The sequence below is a fragment of the Macaca thibetana genome, chromosome X, assembly GCF_024542745.1.
Source record: "Macaca thibetana thibetana isolate TM-01 chromosome X, ASM2454274v1, whole genome shotgun sequence".
NCBI lineage: Eukaryota > Metazoa > Chordata > Mammalia > Primates > Cercopithecidae > Macaca > Macaca thibetana.
In genome coordinates, this window is record NC_065598.1 from 147,547,531 (window position 1) to 147,566,898 (window position 19,368).

Below are 19,368 nucleotides of genomic sequence, written 5' to 3' on the forward strand. Positions count from 1 at the left end.
CAGTGTCAGAAGGAGAGCTTTCTGGCCGGGACACAGGCTATCGCTCCCTTTCTTGCACACTGCCAGTCCCCAAGTCTGGCTCTGCCTTCCTGGCCTCCCTGGCTCAGGTGGGCAATTCACACCACCTCTGCATCTCCCCCACACTCCCTACAGACTGAATTAAGGGACTTGCCACTTTCTTTTGTTTTGTTGACTTGGTGTTTCCTCAGCATATATTCAATAAAAGTTTCTGTAGGAATTAATAAGTGCATGGAATGAATGAAATTACCAGGCATGGGAATTCTTTTATTCAAATTATGGAGTCTGCCTATCCCGGGCCTCCTGCCTGCATGAAGAAACCCACAGTTCCTTCACCTGTGCTCCTTTGGGTTCAGAAATTCCGTGGCAACTACCACAGAGCGGGTCACTGCAGATGCCTTCTCCCTAGGCCCAAACACTGTCATGGAGGTGAGGATGCTCCCAACAGGATGGTGCATGATGCTTCCTCTATTGGACCCCACACATCCCCATCAGTTCCACAAGGAAGGGTGCCAACTCCACTGCCTTGCCATCCAACCCGCTTACGTACACAGCATGGGCCAGCCCACTACAGTAGACACTGTCTGGTGGCAACATAGACCAGTGATCAGAGCCCCAGGACACCTGTTTCCTCGTGTGCCAAGAGATCAGAAGTCTCACGAGTCCATCGGAGACATAGTCACCACCTGCATCTTTTTCATTGCATGTCCACAGTCAGTCCTTCATCTGCAGAGTTGGAGCTGACTAGTCCCAGGGCACTCTTCCTCCAACTTCCTCTCCAGGCAGCCATGCTGCCACCTTACACTCCTCATAAATATTCCTGGCCTGTCTTGGCTGTTGCTCAGTCCAGGCTCTATGGAGGGTCCACAGGGGATAAAACAGCAGCCCGCAGCAGGCATGAAGACAACTCCCTGCCCTGGGACACTGGCAAAAGTGCACACAACCACTGGAGTGGTCGAGAGGGAACTCACCCAGAATGATGCAGGGAGCCAGCCATACTCTTCGTGAGAGAGGGAAGGGGATTCTGAGGGAGGGTTGGGTGTTCAGCACACCGCTGGTGCATTCAGTCAACAGGCCTGTCCATTCAGATCACACGGACCCCTCCAGCTGGTGATTATGATACTAGAATTTTCGAAGCCTATTCCTGTTCATTGTCCTGCCCTCCATCTTCCCTTACCCCTTCTGTCCCTCAGGTTCCTGCCCCCACCGGACTGAACTCTGGATTCAGAGCTCTGAATGACAGCCTGCCTGGGACTCTGTGGACTTCGTTTCATATATGGTCTCTCTCATGGACTCTGGCCTTTGCTCTCCCCTTGTATTCGTTCATTTTCATACTGCTGTAAAGAAATACCTGAGACTGGGTAATTTATAATAAAAAAAAAAAAGAACTTTAATGGACTGACAGTTCTACGTGGCTGGGGAGGCCTCACAATCATGGCAGAAGGCAAAGGAGCAAAGATATGTCTCACATGGCAGCAGGCAAGAGAGCATGTGCAGGGGAATTGCCCTTTGTGAAAACATCAGATTTCCTAAGACTTATTCACTATGGCGAGAACAGCATGGGGGAAACTTACCCCTGTGATTCAGTTACCTCCCACCTTATCCCTCCCATGACACCTGGAGATTATGGGAGCTACAATTCAAGATGAGATTTGGGTGGGGACACAACCAAACCATAACACCGCTGGATCCTCCCTATTACCCTCATGGGCCGAGGGTGTCCTGTCTGCTCTCTTTCCCTGGCTCCTGTTCATTCTGATCAAATCCTTCTCAAAGGATTTGAGAAATGTCGTGTCTCCATTTCAGAATTTTAAATCATGCCTAGAGAAATGTTACTCAGCATGTCACTGTATAAATCCAGCTTCATATGGCTAAGGGATTAAGTTAGTGTGTACTTAACCGAATTAGAGAAAGGAAAGACACAATTTAAAATAACAGCAAGGCAATATTTCTTCACCAAATTTTATTCATAATTTTCACCAACAATTAGAAGATTGATAACACAAAATCTTTCTGTGAGTGTAGGATATTCACGTCTATTCATTTGTGAGAAAATTCATTGGTACAGTATTTTTGGAATACATTTTGACAGTATTTCTAAAGAGTTAAACTATTCACACCATTTCTACATTAACCCAATGCCCATGTTAATATATCTTTCTTATTGGAAAGTATGCATATGTATCCAAAAACGTATGCTTATTTCAGTTCTATTAATCATAGCAACAAACGGGAAAGAATGTATGTGTTTATCAGGAAAAGAAAAGTTTAGTTAACTATGGCACCCACCCACTTTAGAATTCTAGGGGATATTTACAAAAGTGATGTCAGTGGTAGGTACAGTTGGGGGAAGACGTTGCATTCATCTTATTACGTGGGAAAGGCATGTGACATGTCAATATGTACATCACTACTTGTGGGTGTTAGAAACACTATTTATAATTTTCATAAAACATCCATGTCCAAAAAATCCTTGACTGAGCTTTAAAATGCTGTGCATGGAGCTCATCCTCCACACTCTTCTTCATCAAATCACCACCAACTCACCCTTCTCCCTCCCTCTCAACTAACGGAACAACATCACTAACCTCAGAAGTCAGGTCAACAGAGACTGTCTCCATCAGTTCACAGTCCCTCACTTCCTAAAACTCTTACATGTCTTTCCACCTCACCATCTCCCTCACGCCCCCCAGAGACTGAGTTAAGGGCACTGCTGCTTTCTTGTGTTTTGTTGACTTGGTGTTTCCTCAGCATATATTCAATGAAAGTTTTCTGTAGGAATGCGTAAGTGCATGGGATGAATGAAGTTATCAGGCATGGGAATACTTTGATTCAAATTATGGAGTCTGCCCGTCCTGGGCCTCCTGCCTACATGACAAAACCCACAGTTCCTTCACCTGTGCTCATTTGAGTTCACAAATCCCGTGGAAACTACCACGGAGAGGGTCACTGCAGACGTCTTCTCCCCTGGACCAAACACTGTCATGGAAGTGAGGATGCTGCCAACAGGATGCTTCCTGTATTGGACCCCGCATGTCCCCATCAGCTTAACAAGGAAAGCTGCCACCTCCACTGCCTTGCCATACAACTTGCTCACGTTCAGACCTTGGTCCAGCCCTCTCCCCTGACAATGTCTGCTGGCAACATAGGCCAGTGATCACTGCCCTAGGACACCTGTCCCCTTGTGTGTCAAGAGTTCAGAAGCCACAGATGGCTATCTGAGACACAGTCACCACCTGGATCATTTTCAAGGCACGTCCACAGCCAATCCTTCATCTGCAGAGTCTGAGCTGACTAGTCCCTGGGCACTCTTCCTCCCATTTCTCCTCCATGCAGTCCCACTGCCCCTTTCAACTGCATTCCTGACCTGTCTTGGCATTTGGTCATCAGTCAGCAACCCACTCACATAGCCCAGACTCTGTGGAGGGTCCCCAGGGGATAAAACACCAGCCCCGAGCAGGCATGAAGACAGCTCCCACATCTGGGACGCTGGTGAAGGTGCAAAGGACCACTGGAGTGTTCAAGAGAGGCAGCTGGCCCAGAATGATGCAGAGAGTCAGCCAAGCTCTTCCTGAGAGAGGGAAGGGGATTCTGAGGGCAGGAAGGTTGACCAGCACAGCCCTGGTGCATTCAGCCAACAGGCCCGCCCACTCAGATCACAGGGCCCCCTCCAGCTGGTGACGATGGTGCTGGGATTTCCCAAGCCTATTCCTATTCATTGTCCTGTCCTCCCTCCTCCTTCCCCCTTCTCTCCCTCAGGCCCGACTCCACCGTCCTGAACTCTGGATTTAGAGCTCGGAGTGCCAGCCTGCCTGGGGTTCTGTGGACTTGGTTTCTCATGTGGTCTCTCTCATGGACGCCAGCAACGGCTCTCCCCTGGATCCTCCCGGGATCCTCCCTCACGGGCTGAGGGTCTCCTGTCTGCTCTCATTACCTGGCTCCCCTTCAGTCTGACCAAATCCTTCTCAAAGCAGAGAAGAAATGTCCTGTCCACATTTCAGAATTTTAAATCGATTGTGATTTTTATGAGAATTTGAATTGGTACAGCATTTTTGTAATACAATTTTAGAAATATTTTAGATGTTAAACTATGTTCACCCTTTCACTTTAACCCAATGTACGTGTTAATATATCCTTCTTCTCAAAACTTCTAGAATCTGAGTCAAAGACCAACTCCTTCCCTCTCTCCCAGCTGCCTTCCACCCAATCCACTATTTTCATGTATTTTGTTACCATCCAAAATCTAGCCCGTGCTTACAGTTAGTCAATTCGCACTTGAGATTAGCTAGTCAGAATGCCTTTTTAATGGAGTCAGCTCTGGTTCTCCCTGCCTGGCAGAAAAGCACCTGGCCAGTGGCTTCTGGGCCACCCTTCCCGGGAAATTCAGCCTTATTGCTCAGGAAACCCATGCAGATGATGGGTGTCCATCACCTAGATCTTGGGTTGTGTTCAATAGCAGTGGGACAAAAGCACAGGACACCTTCCATTCCTGCCCCAGGTGGAGACTCCTCTCTCTTCATCCCCGATCCGAAATAAACCACTCAGAGTTGCTTTCCATTCCAGGCTTTTCTCTCACTCTCTGAGAATCTGGCCCTGGACCCACCCAGCTTCATTAGAGTCAGCTCCTTCAGAAGGAACTGCAGTTTATCAAAGCCAAAGATGCCCCAGCTCAGGGCATTTACACTCCACCACTCTCACCTGGAGCCCCACACCCTCACCCCTCTCTTACATTTCCTCTACATCTTACAGGACTTCTCGCCACCTTAATTATATGACTGCAGCTCCCAGATTCTACAACCCTATGGGTAGACGTGAGTGTGGCTTACCTTAGCATCTCCACTACTAACCCAGGGCCTTCCACAGAGCAGATGCTGCATGAATGGAAAAGAAATGAGCCAGTGAACAGAAAGAATTATTTATTCAGATTTAATTTCCCTTGCATTCTCAAAGAAGCCAAGGAAATCCAGGTATGCATATTTGTTTGATTTTACAGAATAGACTGAGGTATAAGGCAAGAATTAACTATCTTTTAATGTCTTGAGTTCTTTATCTCTTGTATGTTATTGCTAATTCGCTCACAATTTTAAGCGAATACTTTTTCACTGCTGTAATTATGTCACAATTCACAAAATGGAATGGATTTCCCAATCTGAATAAAAAACAAGACTCTTACTCCTAAACTATATAAACAGCACTATGTGTGACTACTGTCATTCACAAACGTGGATGCTGAAGTTCATTCAACCACCTGTTAAAAGGAACATTTGAGCAATTCCATCAGGAAACAAAGATAAATCTCCAAGTCATCCAATAGAACAGAAACCCAAAACTGAGAATGCTGACTGCTCTCTTCAAAGAGTGAAGAATGGGCCTCATGTCACACAAGGCAGTGGAAACTAACGGATGGGGCCCTGGAACGCGCACTGGCCCAGACCCCTCCCACTGGCCCTGGCTGCAACGTGTGCTCGGACTCACTCTTCCCCCTCTCTCAAAGCCCATTCATGCAGGGGTGGGTAGGAAAAGTGAGGTCCTCCACTGATCTTTAGCATATGGTACAGGACTTTCACATAGCTGGTTTCAAGGAGGGCCCTTGGACCCCACAGGAACTCGTAGCATGCAGGATCACCGCCAGGCACCTGCCGGTACTCCAGGTAGTTTTCCTGCACGAAATCTTGGGTGAGCAGCTTCCTGGGATCCGCGAAGATACTGTGCTCCCTCCCCTCAAACACCTCCAACACACTCAGCTCCTCCCAGATTTTCTCCTCAGGGGCGCAGTCGCCCTCTTTTGCGATTATGGCCAGGACGATTATCAGGAGGCCTGTCTTGGGCATGATCTGATTGTCGCCCAGCAGGCCATCGTAGGAGAGGCCCAGGCAGGTGACAAAGATGTACAAGTGGCCGACTGGGTCCACTTCCATCAGCTCGATGCCAAAGACCAGCTGCAAGGAATCAGATGCTTTGCTGAAGATCACAGGAAAGAAGTACTGGCAATTTCTCATGACACTCTCCAGCATTTCCGCCTTTGTGACTGGCTCCCTGGCTCGATACTTGAGGAGCAGAAAATGAACCAACTCAGCCACCTTCCTACTGAGTGCTGCCTGGAAGCCGGACTCCAGGTCAGGAAAGGTGTTTGGCCCCTCCTCTTCTTGGCTGCTGGAGTCCTCATCAGATTGGCTCCAGAGTGTGTAGTTGTTGGTAGTGGGGAGGGTGGAGGCTCCCTGAGGACTCTGGGGAGGACCCGGTGACTCAGCAGCAAGCACCTCCCCCTGGGTGACTTCCACTACAGTAGAAGAGGAGGAGGCAGTCTCCTGCTCCTCAGTAGCAGGAGCCTGTGCACCCACCAAGCCCAGGGCCTCTCCTCGGGCCTCAAGGCCTTCTTCAGGCTTGTAGTGTTGACTCCTCTGCTCAAGAGGCATGCTGACTCTGGTCAGGGCAGCAGGCGGGAATGTGGGCAGGAGCTGTGCAATGGAAACCCACAGGCCTGGGGAGAGAGGAAATGTGTGAGAGCCCTGAGCCAAGAACTGAACTAACCTTGGAGGCTCCAACAAAGGCTTACTTACAGATCTTCTCCTTCCGTGCTCCTCCAGGGGCCTCTGGTCCTCGTCAGCCTGTCCCCTCAGAACCTTAAGGAGGAAGTGAGAGAGCACCTCAGGTTACAGCTGGCCAGCACATGCTGAGGCTGCAGGACTCAAAGTATTGAGGGTGAGGCCAGACGCTCTGGAGTCCCACGCGTTCTGGGGCTGGTGTGGCCCTTGGTGTGAATTCAAGTCAAACCTTCACTGTTGGCTCTATCTCAGCTCCCTCTATTCTGTGACCTGAGGATACTGCCTCAGACATGTCCTCACTGCTTTGTTCCTGGAGCTCCCGATTCCTGGGAGAAGAATCCACGGGCCCTCAATGTGCAGACAGTAAACCCAGCCATGGATTCCCAGAACTGTCAGGAGGGTTGGCGAGACTCTGTGAGGTCCCCACTCTACTGGGGTGGAGGGTACCCTCTGTGCTCACTCAGGGCCCCCACCTTTCTCCTTATAGGGCCTGATCCCTCCCTTTTGCTGGCCTGAGAATCCCTCATGTCAAGAACTCACATCCCTGATATGGTAGAGATAAACATGAGGGGACCCACATCTGGTCATACATTCCCAGATCCTCCCAGGAAGGACAACGAGAGATGTCCAAATTTATTGAAGTCCATGTGCCCTGGGTGAGGAGACTGCTTGGTCCTCACCTCCACTCGTGGCAGGGTCTGAGAGCCTCCCTCTACTTACCTGAGTGCAGTCCCCTCAGACCAAGGCCTCCCCTTCCCTGACATCAATGATCCTAGGATAACGGAGGGACCTCGGCTGACAGCCCTGCCCGGGTTCTCTGAGGTAACAGCAGGGGCAGGGTAGATTTTTTGGGGCCCACAGTCCACATTCTGTCCCAGGCCCAGGGGTACCCTCAGTCCTCCCTCAGGCTCCCCACCTGGATGCTTGGCAGAGCCTAGTACCACTGCATCTGTCAACCAGATGGGGGCCCCATGGAGGTACACCTCGGGTCCTGCAGATCCTGGGATTCCTCCCTCTGCTGACCTGAAGTCCCACTCTTCAGGCCACAGCCCTCAACCCTCTGTCACTCTGAAGGCGCAATGAGCATGGGGCACATTCGGTCACTGTGCCCAGCATCCCCTAGTCCAAGGTTTCCACTGATCTGGACTCCAAGGTCCCCTCAGTCCTCCCTCTTCTTCCTCCCCTTGACTCCTCACAGGGCTGGGCCCCAACCCCCTGCTGAAGTGGCTCTGCATGCCTAGGATTCCCGTGGCCTAATGAAAAGGTGCCTCAGTTTGAGACAGTGGTACAGAGGGCCTCTTGTCCTGGCATGCTGGGTCCCCTCAGGACTCCACTGTCTTTCAGGAGGGCCTGGGCCCTTTTGCTGCTTCCCAAAGGTCATACTGACAATACCGAACCCCTTCCCTCCCTTAGCCGTAGATGTGAACCTCAGGATTCACGTGCCTGGCCGCCATTCCCGGAGCTTCTGCGAGTTGATACCAGGCGCAAAGCCTGGATTCTGCCAGGATGGGGGTGGAGGTGGGGATGGAAATTGGAAGTGGGGAATAGGGGTGGGGTTGGTGTTGGTGGATGGCGGTGGGGTTGGTGTTGGGGGATGGGAATGGCGGTGGGGGTGGTGGTTAGGTTGCCCTCAGTCGCCTCTTGGGGTCCTGACCTTGATTCCTGGAACAGCCTGGGTCCTGACCTCTTCTAACCAGCCCTGCCCTGGCCACATTAAGCTCTGTCCCCAGAGTTCTCTGTGGTTAAAGCAGTGGGGGTTGGCGGGGTGAGGTGGTGGCGACCCAGCCTTCAGGACGTCTTCCCTTGCGAGTGTTCCAGGCCTGGCAGCAGAGGCAGCGCTGGATTATTTGGGGCCCTCTATCTGGGGTAAGGCGTGCCCCAGTCCTCCCTCAGCGTCTCACCTTGCCTCCTCACCAAGCCTGGGCGTGCTTCCCTCCGCCGACATCAGGCCGTTGCTCAGGGCGAGAATCTCGCGGCCGTCTGACCGCCAATGCGCAGTCAGTGATGTCACATCCGGGCAACCGTACTTCCCTGGGTTCACAGCAGGGGTGGAACTGGATTCGGCCTGGATGGGGATCTGGATGGGGATGGGGGTGAGCACGAAGATGGTGATGGGGGAAGGGGTAGAGATTGGGATGGGGATCCTGAGGCTGTATGTCCTAGTGGGATCAGGGGAGTTGGGGGTGGGAGGAGGCTTCGGCCATCCCTCAGGGGCCTGAAGTTGATGCCTGGCTGAGTCAGGACCGCCATCATCTGCCAATGGTTTCTGCTCCACTCAGACCAAGTCTCTGAGTCCCCCCGAAGTGGCATTGGGGGAAGGGCTGTGTTCGGGGTGACATCATTGCCTGCGTTTACCAGGGCTGACAAGAGGGGCTGAGCTGGATTCTGTGGTCCCTCTATGTGTGTGTGGGGGGGGGGGGGGGGGCGGGGAAGGACCCTCAGTCCTCACTCAGTAGGGTCCTCTTCCTCACCCCTGGCTGTTGGATGAAGTGATGGGCAGGAGATGCTCTGTTTCTGTCACCTCTGAGCATTTGCACAGCTGCACCCCTTGTAAAGAATGGCTGCGGGTCCCAGGTCAGGTGCTCCCTGCAGGGCGGCAGCCCCCGCGGTTGTAGTGACCTCTGGGAGAAGACGCACACCTTCCCACGGGGGCTCCTCCCCAGCCAGAGCTACACTTGGCAAACTTTTGGTACCAAATGATTTATTCCCTGAATCAAAGAAATAGGGTTTACATATCTTACAAGTATATATGTAGGTAGCAATATATATATATACACATATATATATTTATTTATTTCTATGAACTAACACCTACCCTTAGTATGCATAATTCACTCTGATATCCTATTCTATTTCAGTCTTTGTGTTCTGTTGAAATAATTTTTTTTAAAACGTAATTCCTCTCCCACAGTGTTGGTTTCAGGTTGTTGTTAGCAGAACTCTGGAGCCATACTGCCTTAACCAACCCAATTTTCCTGGTGTCCTGCTGTTTCCCGGGGCTCTTGGCATCGTGCTTTCAGGGCTGCCTCAGACTGTGCAATGAAGTGAAGTGGAAATTTAAAAACTTATTCCACCCATTCTGTCATCTGCCGTCTAGGCAGGCTACAAACTTCCCCAACATCCCTACTGCTAACCCCCTCCAACCGACACTGCAAGTGTCAAACACAAGTACCAGCTCAACACAGTCTTCAGTCTCACCGTGGGCTTTCTCTGTTTTGTTACGTAGATTTTGTTGCTGATACTGTTTTTTAACTTTCTGTTTCCATTCTGTAATTTTCCAGGTTTGATTTGGGAAGCAAAACACAGCAGCCCAAATTTGTTGTAATGTTGGCGGCTACAGGTAAGGCACTAAATTGTAAATAATTTAAGCTGAGTTTACATTTTTACACTGTTGTGTTCCCCATTAATGAGTATGTTATATTCCTCTATGTATTCCAGTCTCTTTTTACCTGAATATGTCCGTATACTTTGATAGTTGTCTCTATAAAGACTTATACATTTTCATTAGACTTCTTTTCAGGTAATTCTTGGATTTTGTTGCTATTGCAAGTGGCAAATTGTCTATTAATTGTAGTTAGTTATTGCTTTTGTGAGATGAAGATTTTGATTTTGCAATAGTAATCTGTTGTGCATCTCATTCTGAAGGCCGATGCACTTGAATTTTCCACACACCTTTTCCTTTGAATTTTCAAGTTCAACAATGGTATCACTAAATATTACGTGTTTTTCCAATATTCATACCAGTTACTCATTTTGATACTTATAGCTCTTTGTGTCTCAATCCTGATTTCAAACGTAGAGATAATAGTCTACATCTACTTCTCGTTCCTGACTTGATTGATAATTCTTCGAACGTTTCACATTTAAGTATGTTTGCTGTTGATTTTAGGAAATGGAAGTTCTCTTTGAATATAGGTTAAATACTTTTTTTTTGTTATGATGAACTCATATTAAATTTCTTTTAAAAACTTTTTCTGTACCCGTTGACATAATCAAATTTTTTTCTCCTCCATTTTGTATGTAAGGAATTACAATGAAAGAGGTTTTTTTTTCCTAATGTTAAACCATATGGTATTTCCTTGGGCAGAGCCTGTTTACTCATTTAATATGCTAGTAATTTACGTAGGATATATACTGCTATGTAAGGGAGCTTACTTAATGTGGTTTTTTTTTCCCATAAGGGGTGGGATGTGGTCCTCGTCTGGTTTTTGAATCCAGGAGCGCTAGTCTGGGAGAATGAATTGAACAATTGTCAATATTTTGTGTGTTCTAGAAGAGATGAGATAAGATGTTGGTTAGTTATCCCTGATCATTTGGTAGAATTGGACTTCAATACTGCCTAACTTGGAATGTTTGAGGGTGGCTTGGGCTTTGAATATTGTACAGTTTCAGTTTTTATAGTTTAATTAATGTTTTCTTTTTCTTTTTGGATCAGTTTAGTTACTGATTTATTTTATTTCTACAAAGTGGTCAGTTTCATTTAGGATTTCACTTTCAATGGCTTTTTTTTCTTTTTTTTTTTTTTTGAGACGGAGTCTTGCTCTGTCGCCCAGGCTGGTGTGCAGTGGCGCGATCTTGGCTCACTGCAAGCTCCGTCTCCCAGTTTCACGCCATTCTCCTGCCTCAGCATCCGGAGTATCTGGGACTATAGGCACCGGCCACCATGCCCGGCTAATTTTTTGTATTTTTAGTAGAGATGGGGTTTCACCATGTTAGCCAGGATGGTCTCGATCTCCCTGACCTCATGATACGCCCACCTCAGCCTCGCAAAGTGCTGGGATTACAGACTTGAGCCACTGCGCATGAACAGCTTTAAATACACAGCAAATCTGGTTCCAGTTAGACACTCCCCTACCTGCATATCAGCTTGTGGAATAACATGGAGCAAATCTAAGGCATTAAACCATTTCATCTCTAAATAATTCTATATGCATGTTTAAAAGATAAGGACGTTCTATTAAACAAAATCCCAATAGTTTACATAACTGAAAAATTATATAAATGATTATCAAATGTTCAACTATTTTACACGCTTATCTGGCGGACTTATACTTTATAAAAAATATATTTCTTTGATGGAGTGCCCAAATATGGTAACTTTCCCCCTACTTGCTTCACTGTGGTGGTTTCATACATCTGTAATACAGCTAGGTAGGTTTGTGTGTGTGTGGAACATTCTACATTCTGTCCCATGGTTCTCCAACTTCTTAAGTTACTTTTAAAATTCATGTACATTAAGCTTCACTCTTTGTGCTTTAAAGATCTATAGGTTTTGACAAATGCCTCGTGCCATTGTCTTAGTCCATTTGGGCTTCCATAACAGAAATAGTGTCGACTGGGTGGCTTATAAACAACACAACTTTATTTCTCACATTCTGGAGGTTGGGAAGTCCAAGATCAAGGTGCTGGCAGATTTCATGTCTGGTGGAGACCTGCTCCCTAGTTCATAGACAGCAGCCTTTTCCCTATGTCCTCACATGGAAGAAGGGGCAAGGGATCTCTGTGGGGTGTATTTTATAAAAACATTAATCCCGTTCATGAGGACTCTGCTCTAATGATCGAGTCATTCTCCAAATATCCCACCTTCTACCTACTACCATCACCTTGGTATTTCAGCACATGAATTTTGTGGGAACACAAATACTCAGATGAAAGCAAGCATGCATCCGCCATTACAGTATTACCATACTAGTTTGACTGCCCTGATAAATCCCTTGTGCTTGTCAGACAACCCCTTGGCTACCACTGACAGGTTTTTCATCTTTATAATTTTGCCTTTTCCAGAATGTCATATGAATAGAATCTTATACTATGTAGCCTTTTTAGACTGGTTTCTTTCACCTAACATAATGAACTGAAGAGTCATGTATAACTTTGTGTGGCTTGTAACTTATTCCTTTTCATTGAGGAGTAGTAGTATCATTGTCTGGTTGTGTGTATATATATATATATATCCACCAAACGAAATACATTTTGGATGCTTCTATTTTTGGTGATTATGAAATGAGCTTTTGTATACATTCATATACAACTTTTTATGTAGACTAATTTTTCAAATCAATTGGGTAAATTGATTATGACTGCTGAATCTTATGCTAAGTCTATGTTCAGCTTTTTAAGAAAACGCCAAATTATCTTTCAAAATGACTGTATCGTGTTGCGTTTCGACCAGCAATGAATGAGAGTTTCTGTTGCTCCACACCTTCACTGGCAATTGGTCTTGGTTTTGTTTTCTTTGTTTTGCTTTTTTATGGATTTTGGACATTCTAATAGGTGTGTAGTGGTATCTCATTTTAGTACACAATTATCTAATGAGAAAGGATGCTCAGTACTTTTATTATGCTTATTTGCCATGTGTGTATCTTCTTTTGTGTAGCGTGTGTTCAGATCTTTGACTATTTTCATTTTTTTCTATCATTGCGCTTTAAGAATTTGTGTATGTCGTAGAGACATGTTCTTTACCACATATATGTACCACAGATGTTTTCTGCTAGTCTGTGGCTTCTGCTTTCATTTTCTTAACATTGTCTTTTGAAGAGCACATGATGTTTATTTTAATAAAGTCAACTTGGCAAATTTTTCTTTCATTGATCATGCTTTTGGTGTTGAATTTAAAAACTCACCACTGAACTCAAAGTTATGTGAATTTTCTCCTATGCTTTCTTATAGAGGGTTGTATAGTTTTTGCATTTTGCATTAGGTGTATGATGTATTTTGAGTTAATTTTCGTGGAATATGTAAGGATGTGTCTAGGTTATTATAATTTGTGTATAGATGTCTAATTTTTCAGGCACCTTTTGTTGGAAAAACTGTACTTTCACCATTATTGCCTTTGTTGTGAATCATCTGACTATATGTGGCAGGTCTATTTCTGAGCTCTATTCTGTTTTATTAATCTACATGTCCATTCTTTGCTAATGCTTATGTCCTCCACTAAATTCATATTGTGAAGCCCTCAGTCCCAGGGTGTCTATATTTGGAGATGAGGCCTCTAAGGAAGTAATTAATGTTAAAAGAGGTCATAAGAGAGGGGCGTGGATCCCATAGGATTAGTGTGGTTACTAAGAAGTTAGAAGAGAGAGAAGAAATTACTTTTGTGCCTGCACTAGCTCTCTCTCTCTCTGTTTCTCTTTCTCTCTGCACATGCACAGAGGAAAGGCCAAGAACGGACATATTGAGAAAGGGCCATCTACAAGCCAGGAATAAGGCCATCACCAGAAACTAACCCCACCACTTCTTGATCTGGGACTTCCATACTTTAAAACTGTGGAAAAAATAAATAAATTTCTATTGTTTCAGCTACTCAGTCTATGGCATTTTGTTATGGCAGCCTGAGCTGACTAACACTTAACCTCAGGTAACACAATTTTTTTTTTTGTTTTGTCCTAGAAAAAAAAGTGTAAATTTGATATTTAAAGTCTGTGGTACATTTTGAGTTACATTTTTGTATGGTGTAAGATATGTGCAATGATTAGTATTATGCGTCAACTTGTCTAGGCTATAGTGCTCAGCTGTGTGGTCAAACAGTAGTTTAGATATTGTTGTGAAGGTATTTTGTAGTTGTGATTAACATTTACAATCAGTTGATTTTAAGTAAATCAGTTTAACCTCCATAATGTGGATGGGCCTCATCCAGTTAGTTGAGGGTGTTAGGAGAAAAGACCAAGGTTTCCTGGAAAAGAATTCTACCACAAGACTAACATTAAAATGTTGTGTGAGTTTCTAGCCTGCTGGCCTGCCTCACTGATTTGGGATATACCGGACCTCATAATCGCATGAGATAATTCTTTATGATATCTTTATCTTTCGTTCTTTCTCTCCCTTTTCACATAGATAGATAGGTAGGTAGGTAGATAGATAGACAGACAGATAGATAGAAAGCAATTATGGATTGAAATTCAGGTTTGCATATGGATATCCAATTGATCTCGAGCCAGTTGAATACACTATCATTTCTCTCCTCTAATCTTCATTTGTATCTTTATCAATACTTGGCTTTTATGTATATGCATATACATGTGGATCCATTCCTGGACTTTATTCTCTTCTTTTGTGTGTTTCTAATCTTATGACAATTCCACACTATACTGATTATTGTTACTTTATAAACCTTGAAATGAAGTAGGGAACCCCTCTGTATTTATTGCTTCTCACACAGCTGATAAAGCATGCCTGAGACTGGGAATGTTACAAAGGAAAGATGTTTATTGGACTTGCAGTTCCACGTGGCTGGGTAGGCCTCACAATCATGGCGGAAGGCAAGGAGGCGCAAGTCACATCTTACATGGATGGCGGCAGACAAAGAGAGAGAGAGCTTGTGCAGGGAAACTCCTGTTTTTAAAACCATCAGATCTTTTGAGACTTATTCACTATCACCAGAACAGTATGGGAAAGACCCAACCCCAGGATTCAATTATCTCCCACTGGGTCCCTCCCACAACATGTGGGAATATTGGGAGTTACAAGATGAGATTTGTGTGGGGACACAGAGCCAAACAATATCATTCCACCTGTGGTTCCTCCCAAATTTCACATCTTCACCTTTCAAAACCACTCCTGCCTTCCCAACAGTCCCCCAAAGTCTTAACTCATTTCAGCATTAACACAAAAGCCCACAGTCCAAATCTTGAGAAGTTTTCAAAGGACACTCAGTTGTCTTCAGTTAACAATGTGAAAGGACTGCATTGATATGGTTAAATTCCCAGGACTCTCAGTTCTTTAGGAATGGACTAAATATCTGGTATCATCACTTACAGAATGTCTTGAACTTGGTATAGTTTATGATCAGAAATTAGTTCATATTTTTTATTTTTATCTTTTAATTCAATTTTTTTCATGAGCTTTTTGAAGGCCCTCTGGATATGCACCCTGTATAAAGGGGAAAAATTCTTGTGACTACTAATTTTGACTGAAATTATTGTTGAATTAATTTATACAAAGACAAAAGGTGATACAAGCATTTTTATAACACTTAGTGAACAGATTTGTGAAATAAATGCATTCAAAATCAAACTAAAGCAGAAAAATGAAACATAAAATAAAATAAAATAGTACACAGCAGATTGCTAATTGTGGCGACCTCTGAGGTGCAGGCTGAATTGTGGAGGAACTTTATACAGAGAAGAATTGTGAATTCTCTGTATTTTAGATTTTTTTTTTTTTTTTTGCAACAAGAATATAGGCACTATTTTCTTTTTAATTAAAATATCTAAATAAGCCTAACAGCAAAAATAGTAGCTGTGTACTTGTCAGTTAAAGTAACTGAAGTAACTGTTAGCTGATGCAATAGGCAAACCATGGAATTTGAGTGACTTGACAAAACACAAGTTTATTTTATGTGCACATGAGTCCTGATGTGGTTTGACAGGGCCTCTCCACTCTCCTGTGACCCAGGTATCCAGGCAGCAACTTCCACCTTGGGATTCCACCATCTCAACATGAGGCTGCCATGTTTATTGTCAGATGGAGGGAGAAAGCATGGAAATGGCACACTGGTTCTCAGATGTCTGGATGTGACAAACAATGCTTCTACTCATGTTTCAGTGGTAAGGGGTTGTCACATGACCCTTCCTAACTACAAGTGGACTGTACTGTTCCCATGTATCCAGGAAGGAGAGGAAGATGAGATGTGGATGAGCACTATAGTCTCTCCCATAAACTGTTACATAGTAAGTGCTCAGCAAAAAGGAACTGTTATCATTTGCTATGACAAAAGCCCTCTTCATTGCTGGGAGCAGTTTCTGAGAAAGCCAGATTTTCTTTAAGTTCTCCAACCTTTTTTAAGTGTGTACCGTATGACAGATGCTTTCAAATACAGGATCACATGTAGTTTTCTAAGGATCCTGTAAACCTCAGCCCTTCGTGTGATATAGTAACTTCTTCACTTACTAGTATAGTTAGATATACTAACTATCTTCACTTACTAACACTTTTCTGCACTATCATTTGCGATAATATCTGAAACCTTAGTGGGCTGAGAATTTCTCATTCTTTTAATTCATGGTTGAAGCCTTAACCTGTGGGTCTCTGCTACCCTCCTGTTACCTGAACATCTGTTCAGATGCCATTAGACATATAGAAAGCTGTGTCTTTCCTGTGGGGCAGATCCGCGGACCTGAAGTAGTGCCAAGAAAGTTTTCTTTTTCATTTTTTAATGTTTTGATTTTTTTCATTTTTAATCAGCTAACATGCCTACCAAGGCACCACTTTTTATCTCCTAGGAAAACGTTAGGGTTTTAGGAATTCAGCTTCATTGGATATTTGCCCCACAGTGATTTAGAAAGTCCTTCCTCATCTGTCACTTATGAAGGAGATGTTATGAACTGAACTGTGTCCCTGCTCCCACCAAAATTCATATGTTGAAATCCCAAGACTCAATGTGATGTATCTGTAGATGAGGTATTTGAAAGTAATTAGAGTTAGATTATGTCATTAAGGTGGGACCTTCATGCTGGGATTACTGTTCTTATAAGAGACATCAGAGAGCTTACTTGCATTCTCTCTTTCTGCCATTTGCAGACACACAGAGAAGGTAGTTGTCTACAAGCCAGGAAGAGACCCTCGCCAGGCATCAAACCTGCTAGTATCTTGATCTCAAACTTCCTAGCCTCCAGAAATGTGAGAAACATCGATCTATTCTTTAAGCCACCCAGTGGTACTTTGTTATGGGACTTTGTTATGGCAGCCTGAGCTAATACAAGAGGCCTTGGCTTTTGACCATCTGTGTATGTGCTCTGTGGCCAGTTTCCAATGAGACAGCTTGTTAAAGTCCTACTGTAAATATAGGATGGTTTCAAACACTTTCTCACTTCAGGGTTGTATCCCAGGAACTGATACGTTACAAGCCAAAATCAGACGCTACTCGCCAGCTCATTTGGAAAACATTTTAAGAATGTATTGAAGACATGCAGCAGGATGATCAGATGTCTAAAGGTCGCTATTCAAAGTCAAATGTATTTTTGCTATTAGAGGGGCCCCAGTGTGAGGAACAGGGACAGTCAGGGACTTCTGCAGAAAGTAGAACTGTTCTATGTCAGGAGAAGGGCAGGTGACTCTTGGCTGTTCCACTTAAGTAGGGCACAGCCTTTAAAGGATGCAACCATGAAGAGCTTAGCAGCAAGCTAGATTCCAGAATTGGACAGGCAGGCATATGGGGCAAGACCATTGTGGAAGGGTGCTATAATTCGGGAAATTGCTGGGAATGCACTGAAACGCTGGCACCTGGACAGAGTTGGCTCTCACGGAACCACAGACAATCCCTGAATTCTGTTGGTTCTCCTCGTCATCTTCCTTCTTGTCTTAGTTATTTCATGCTGCTGTAAGAAAATGCTATAGACTGAGGGTCTTACATAACAGACGTTTATTTTCTCCGAGTTCTGGAGGCTGGGAAGCCAAAACTCAGAATGCCAGTATGGTGGGTGTCTGGTGAGGGTTCTCTTCCTGGCTTATAGATGCCTACCTTCTCTGTGAGTCTTCACATGGCAAAGAGAGAAAGGGAGAAAAGTGCAAGCATTTCTTCCTATAAGCAAGATACGGTGTGGATCAGTGTCCCCACCAAATCTCATGCCGAATTGTAATCTGCAGTGTTGGAGGTGGGGCCTGCTGGGAGGTGACTGGATCATGGGGACAGATTTCTCATTAATAGTTTAGTGCCATCACCTTGGTACTGTGCTCATGATAGTGAGTGATTTCTCACGACATATGGTCATATAATAGTGTGTGGCAATGCCCCCCGTCTCTCTTGCTCCTGCTTTCACCAAGTGAAGTGCCTGCTCCTTCTTTGCCTATTGCCATAAGTAAAAGCTCCCTAAGGCCTCTCGAGAAGCAGATACTTCCATGGTTCCTGTACATCCTGCAAACCACAAGCCAATTAAACCTATTTTTTAAAAATAAATTACCCAGTCTCAGGTATTTCTTTATGGCAGTGCAAGAATGATCTAATACAGACATTAATCCAATCGTGAGGGCCTACGCTCTCAGGACCTCATCTAACCCTAATTACCTCCCAAAGGCCCCATCTCCAGGCCATCACACTGGGACTCAGAGCTTCAACATATATATATATATATATATACTTTTTTTTTTTTTTTTGGAGGGGAACACATTTCAGTCCATAGCACTTCTTTAGGTGTACTTTTTGTAGCTTGACCACAGGGTCCTTCATTTGGTTGCCTGAGAGACATGGATTCCTGAGAAGTAAATAGCAAGACAAAAGTCAGCTTCAGTTTGGGACGAGAAGGAATGACATACACTCAGATGAATTCAGACCATGTGTATTTGTTTGCTTTGGCTGTCATAACAAGGTACCACAGACTGGGGGAGCTTAAGCATCAGAAATGTGTTTTCTGAGTCCCAGAGGCTACAAGTTCAATCTCAAGGTGTGGGCAGAGTTGAGTTGTCCTGAGGCCTCTCTCCTTGACTTGTAGATGGCCATTCTCTTCCTGTGTCTTCACATGGTCTTTCCTCTGTGTGTGTCTGTGTCCTAATGTCCTCTTCTTGTAAGGACACCAGTCGTATTGGATTGGAGCCCACCCTCATCTAGCAGGGATACAGTCCCAACCCTGTTGCTTATTAGCCATGTAATTATGGGGAAATTATCAAGCTGCATGAGCATCAGGTTCTTCATCTGTGAAGCAGGTTTGATAAAGTCTTATACGACTGTCGGAGTGTGTGCAATGAAAGTAAAGCACTTGGCTCAGGGCCTGGCGTGTATTAGATCATTAATGTTTGGCAGTTATTTGTGTTAGTATTTGGAACTCAGATCCTACCGCAGTTTCCTCTGGAAATTTTGTTGTTGCTGTTGTTA

The 19,368-nt window shown here is 44.9% G+C and overlaps 1 protein-coding gene and 1 pseudogene across 1 annotated transcript; one reads left to right on the top strand and one right to left on the bottom strand.

Annotated features, from left to right (window-relative positions):
• Positions 1 to 4,917: 4,917 nt before the first annotated feature.
• LOC126945433 (melanoma-associated antigen 3-like) lies at positions 4,918 to 6,506 on the bottom strand. Its single transcript, XM_050775398.1, has one exon. The coding sequence runs from the start codon at positions 6,432 to 6,434 to the stop codon at positions 5,490 to 5,492; it is 945 nt and encodes a 314-aa protein (XP_050631355.1). The 5' UTR covers positions 6,435 to 6,506; the 3' UTR covers positions 4,918 to 5,489.
• Positions 6,507 to 14,178: 7,672 nt separating this feature from the next.
• Positions 14,179 to 19,368, top strand: part of LOC126945438 (chondrosarcoma-associated gene 2/3 protein-like) — a 33,114-nt pseudogene continuing 27,924 nt past the window's right edge.

Coding starts and splice junctions, on each gene's coding strand:
- LOC126945433 (XM_050775398.1), bottom strand. CDS start 6,434: ATGCCTCTTGAGCAGAGGAGTCAACACTACAAGCCTGAAGAAGGCCTT.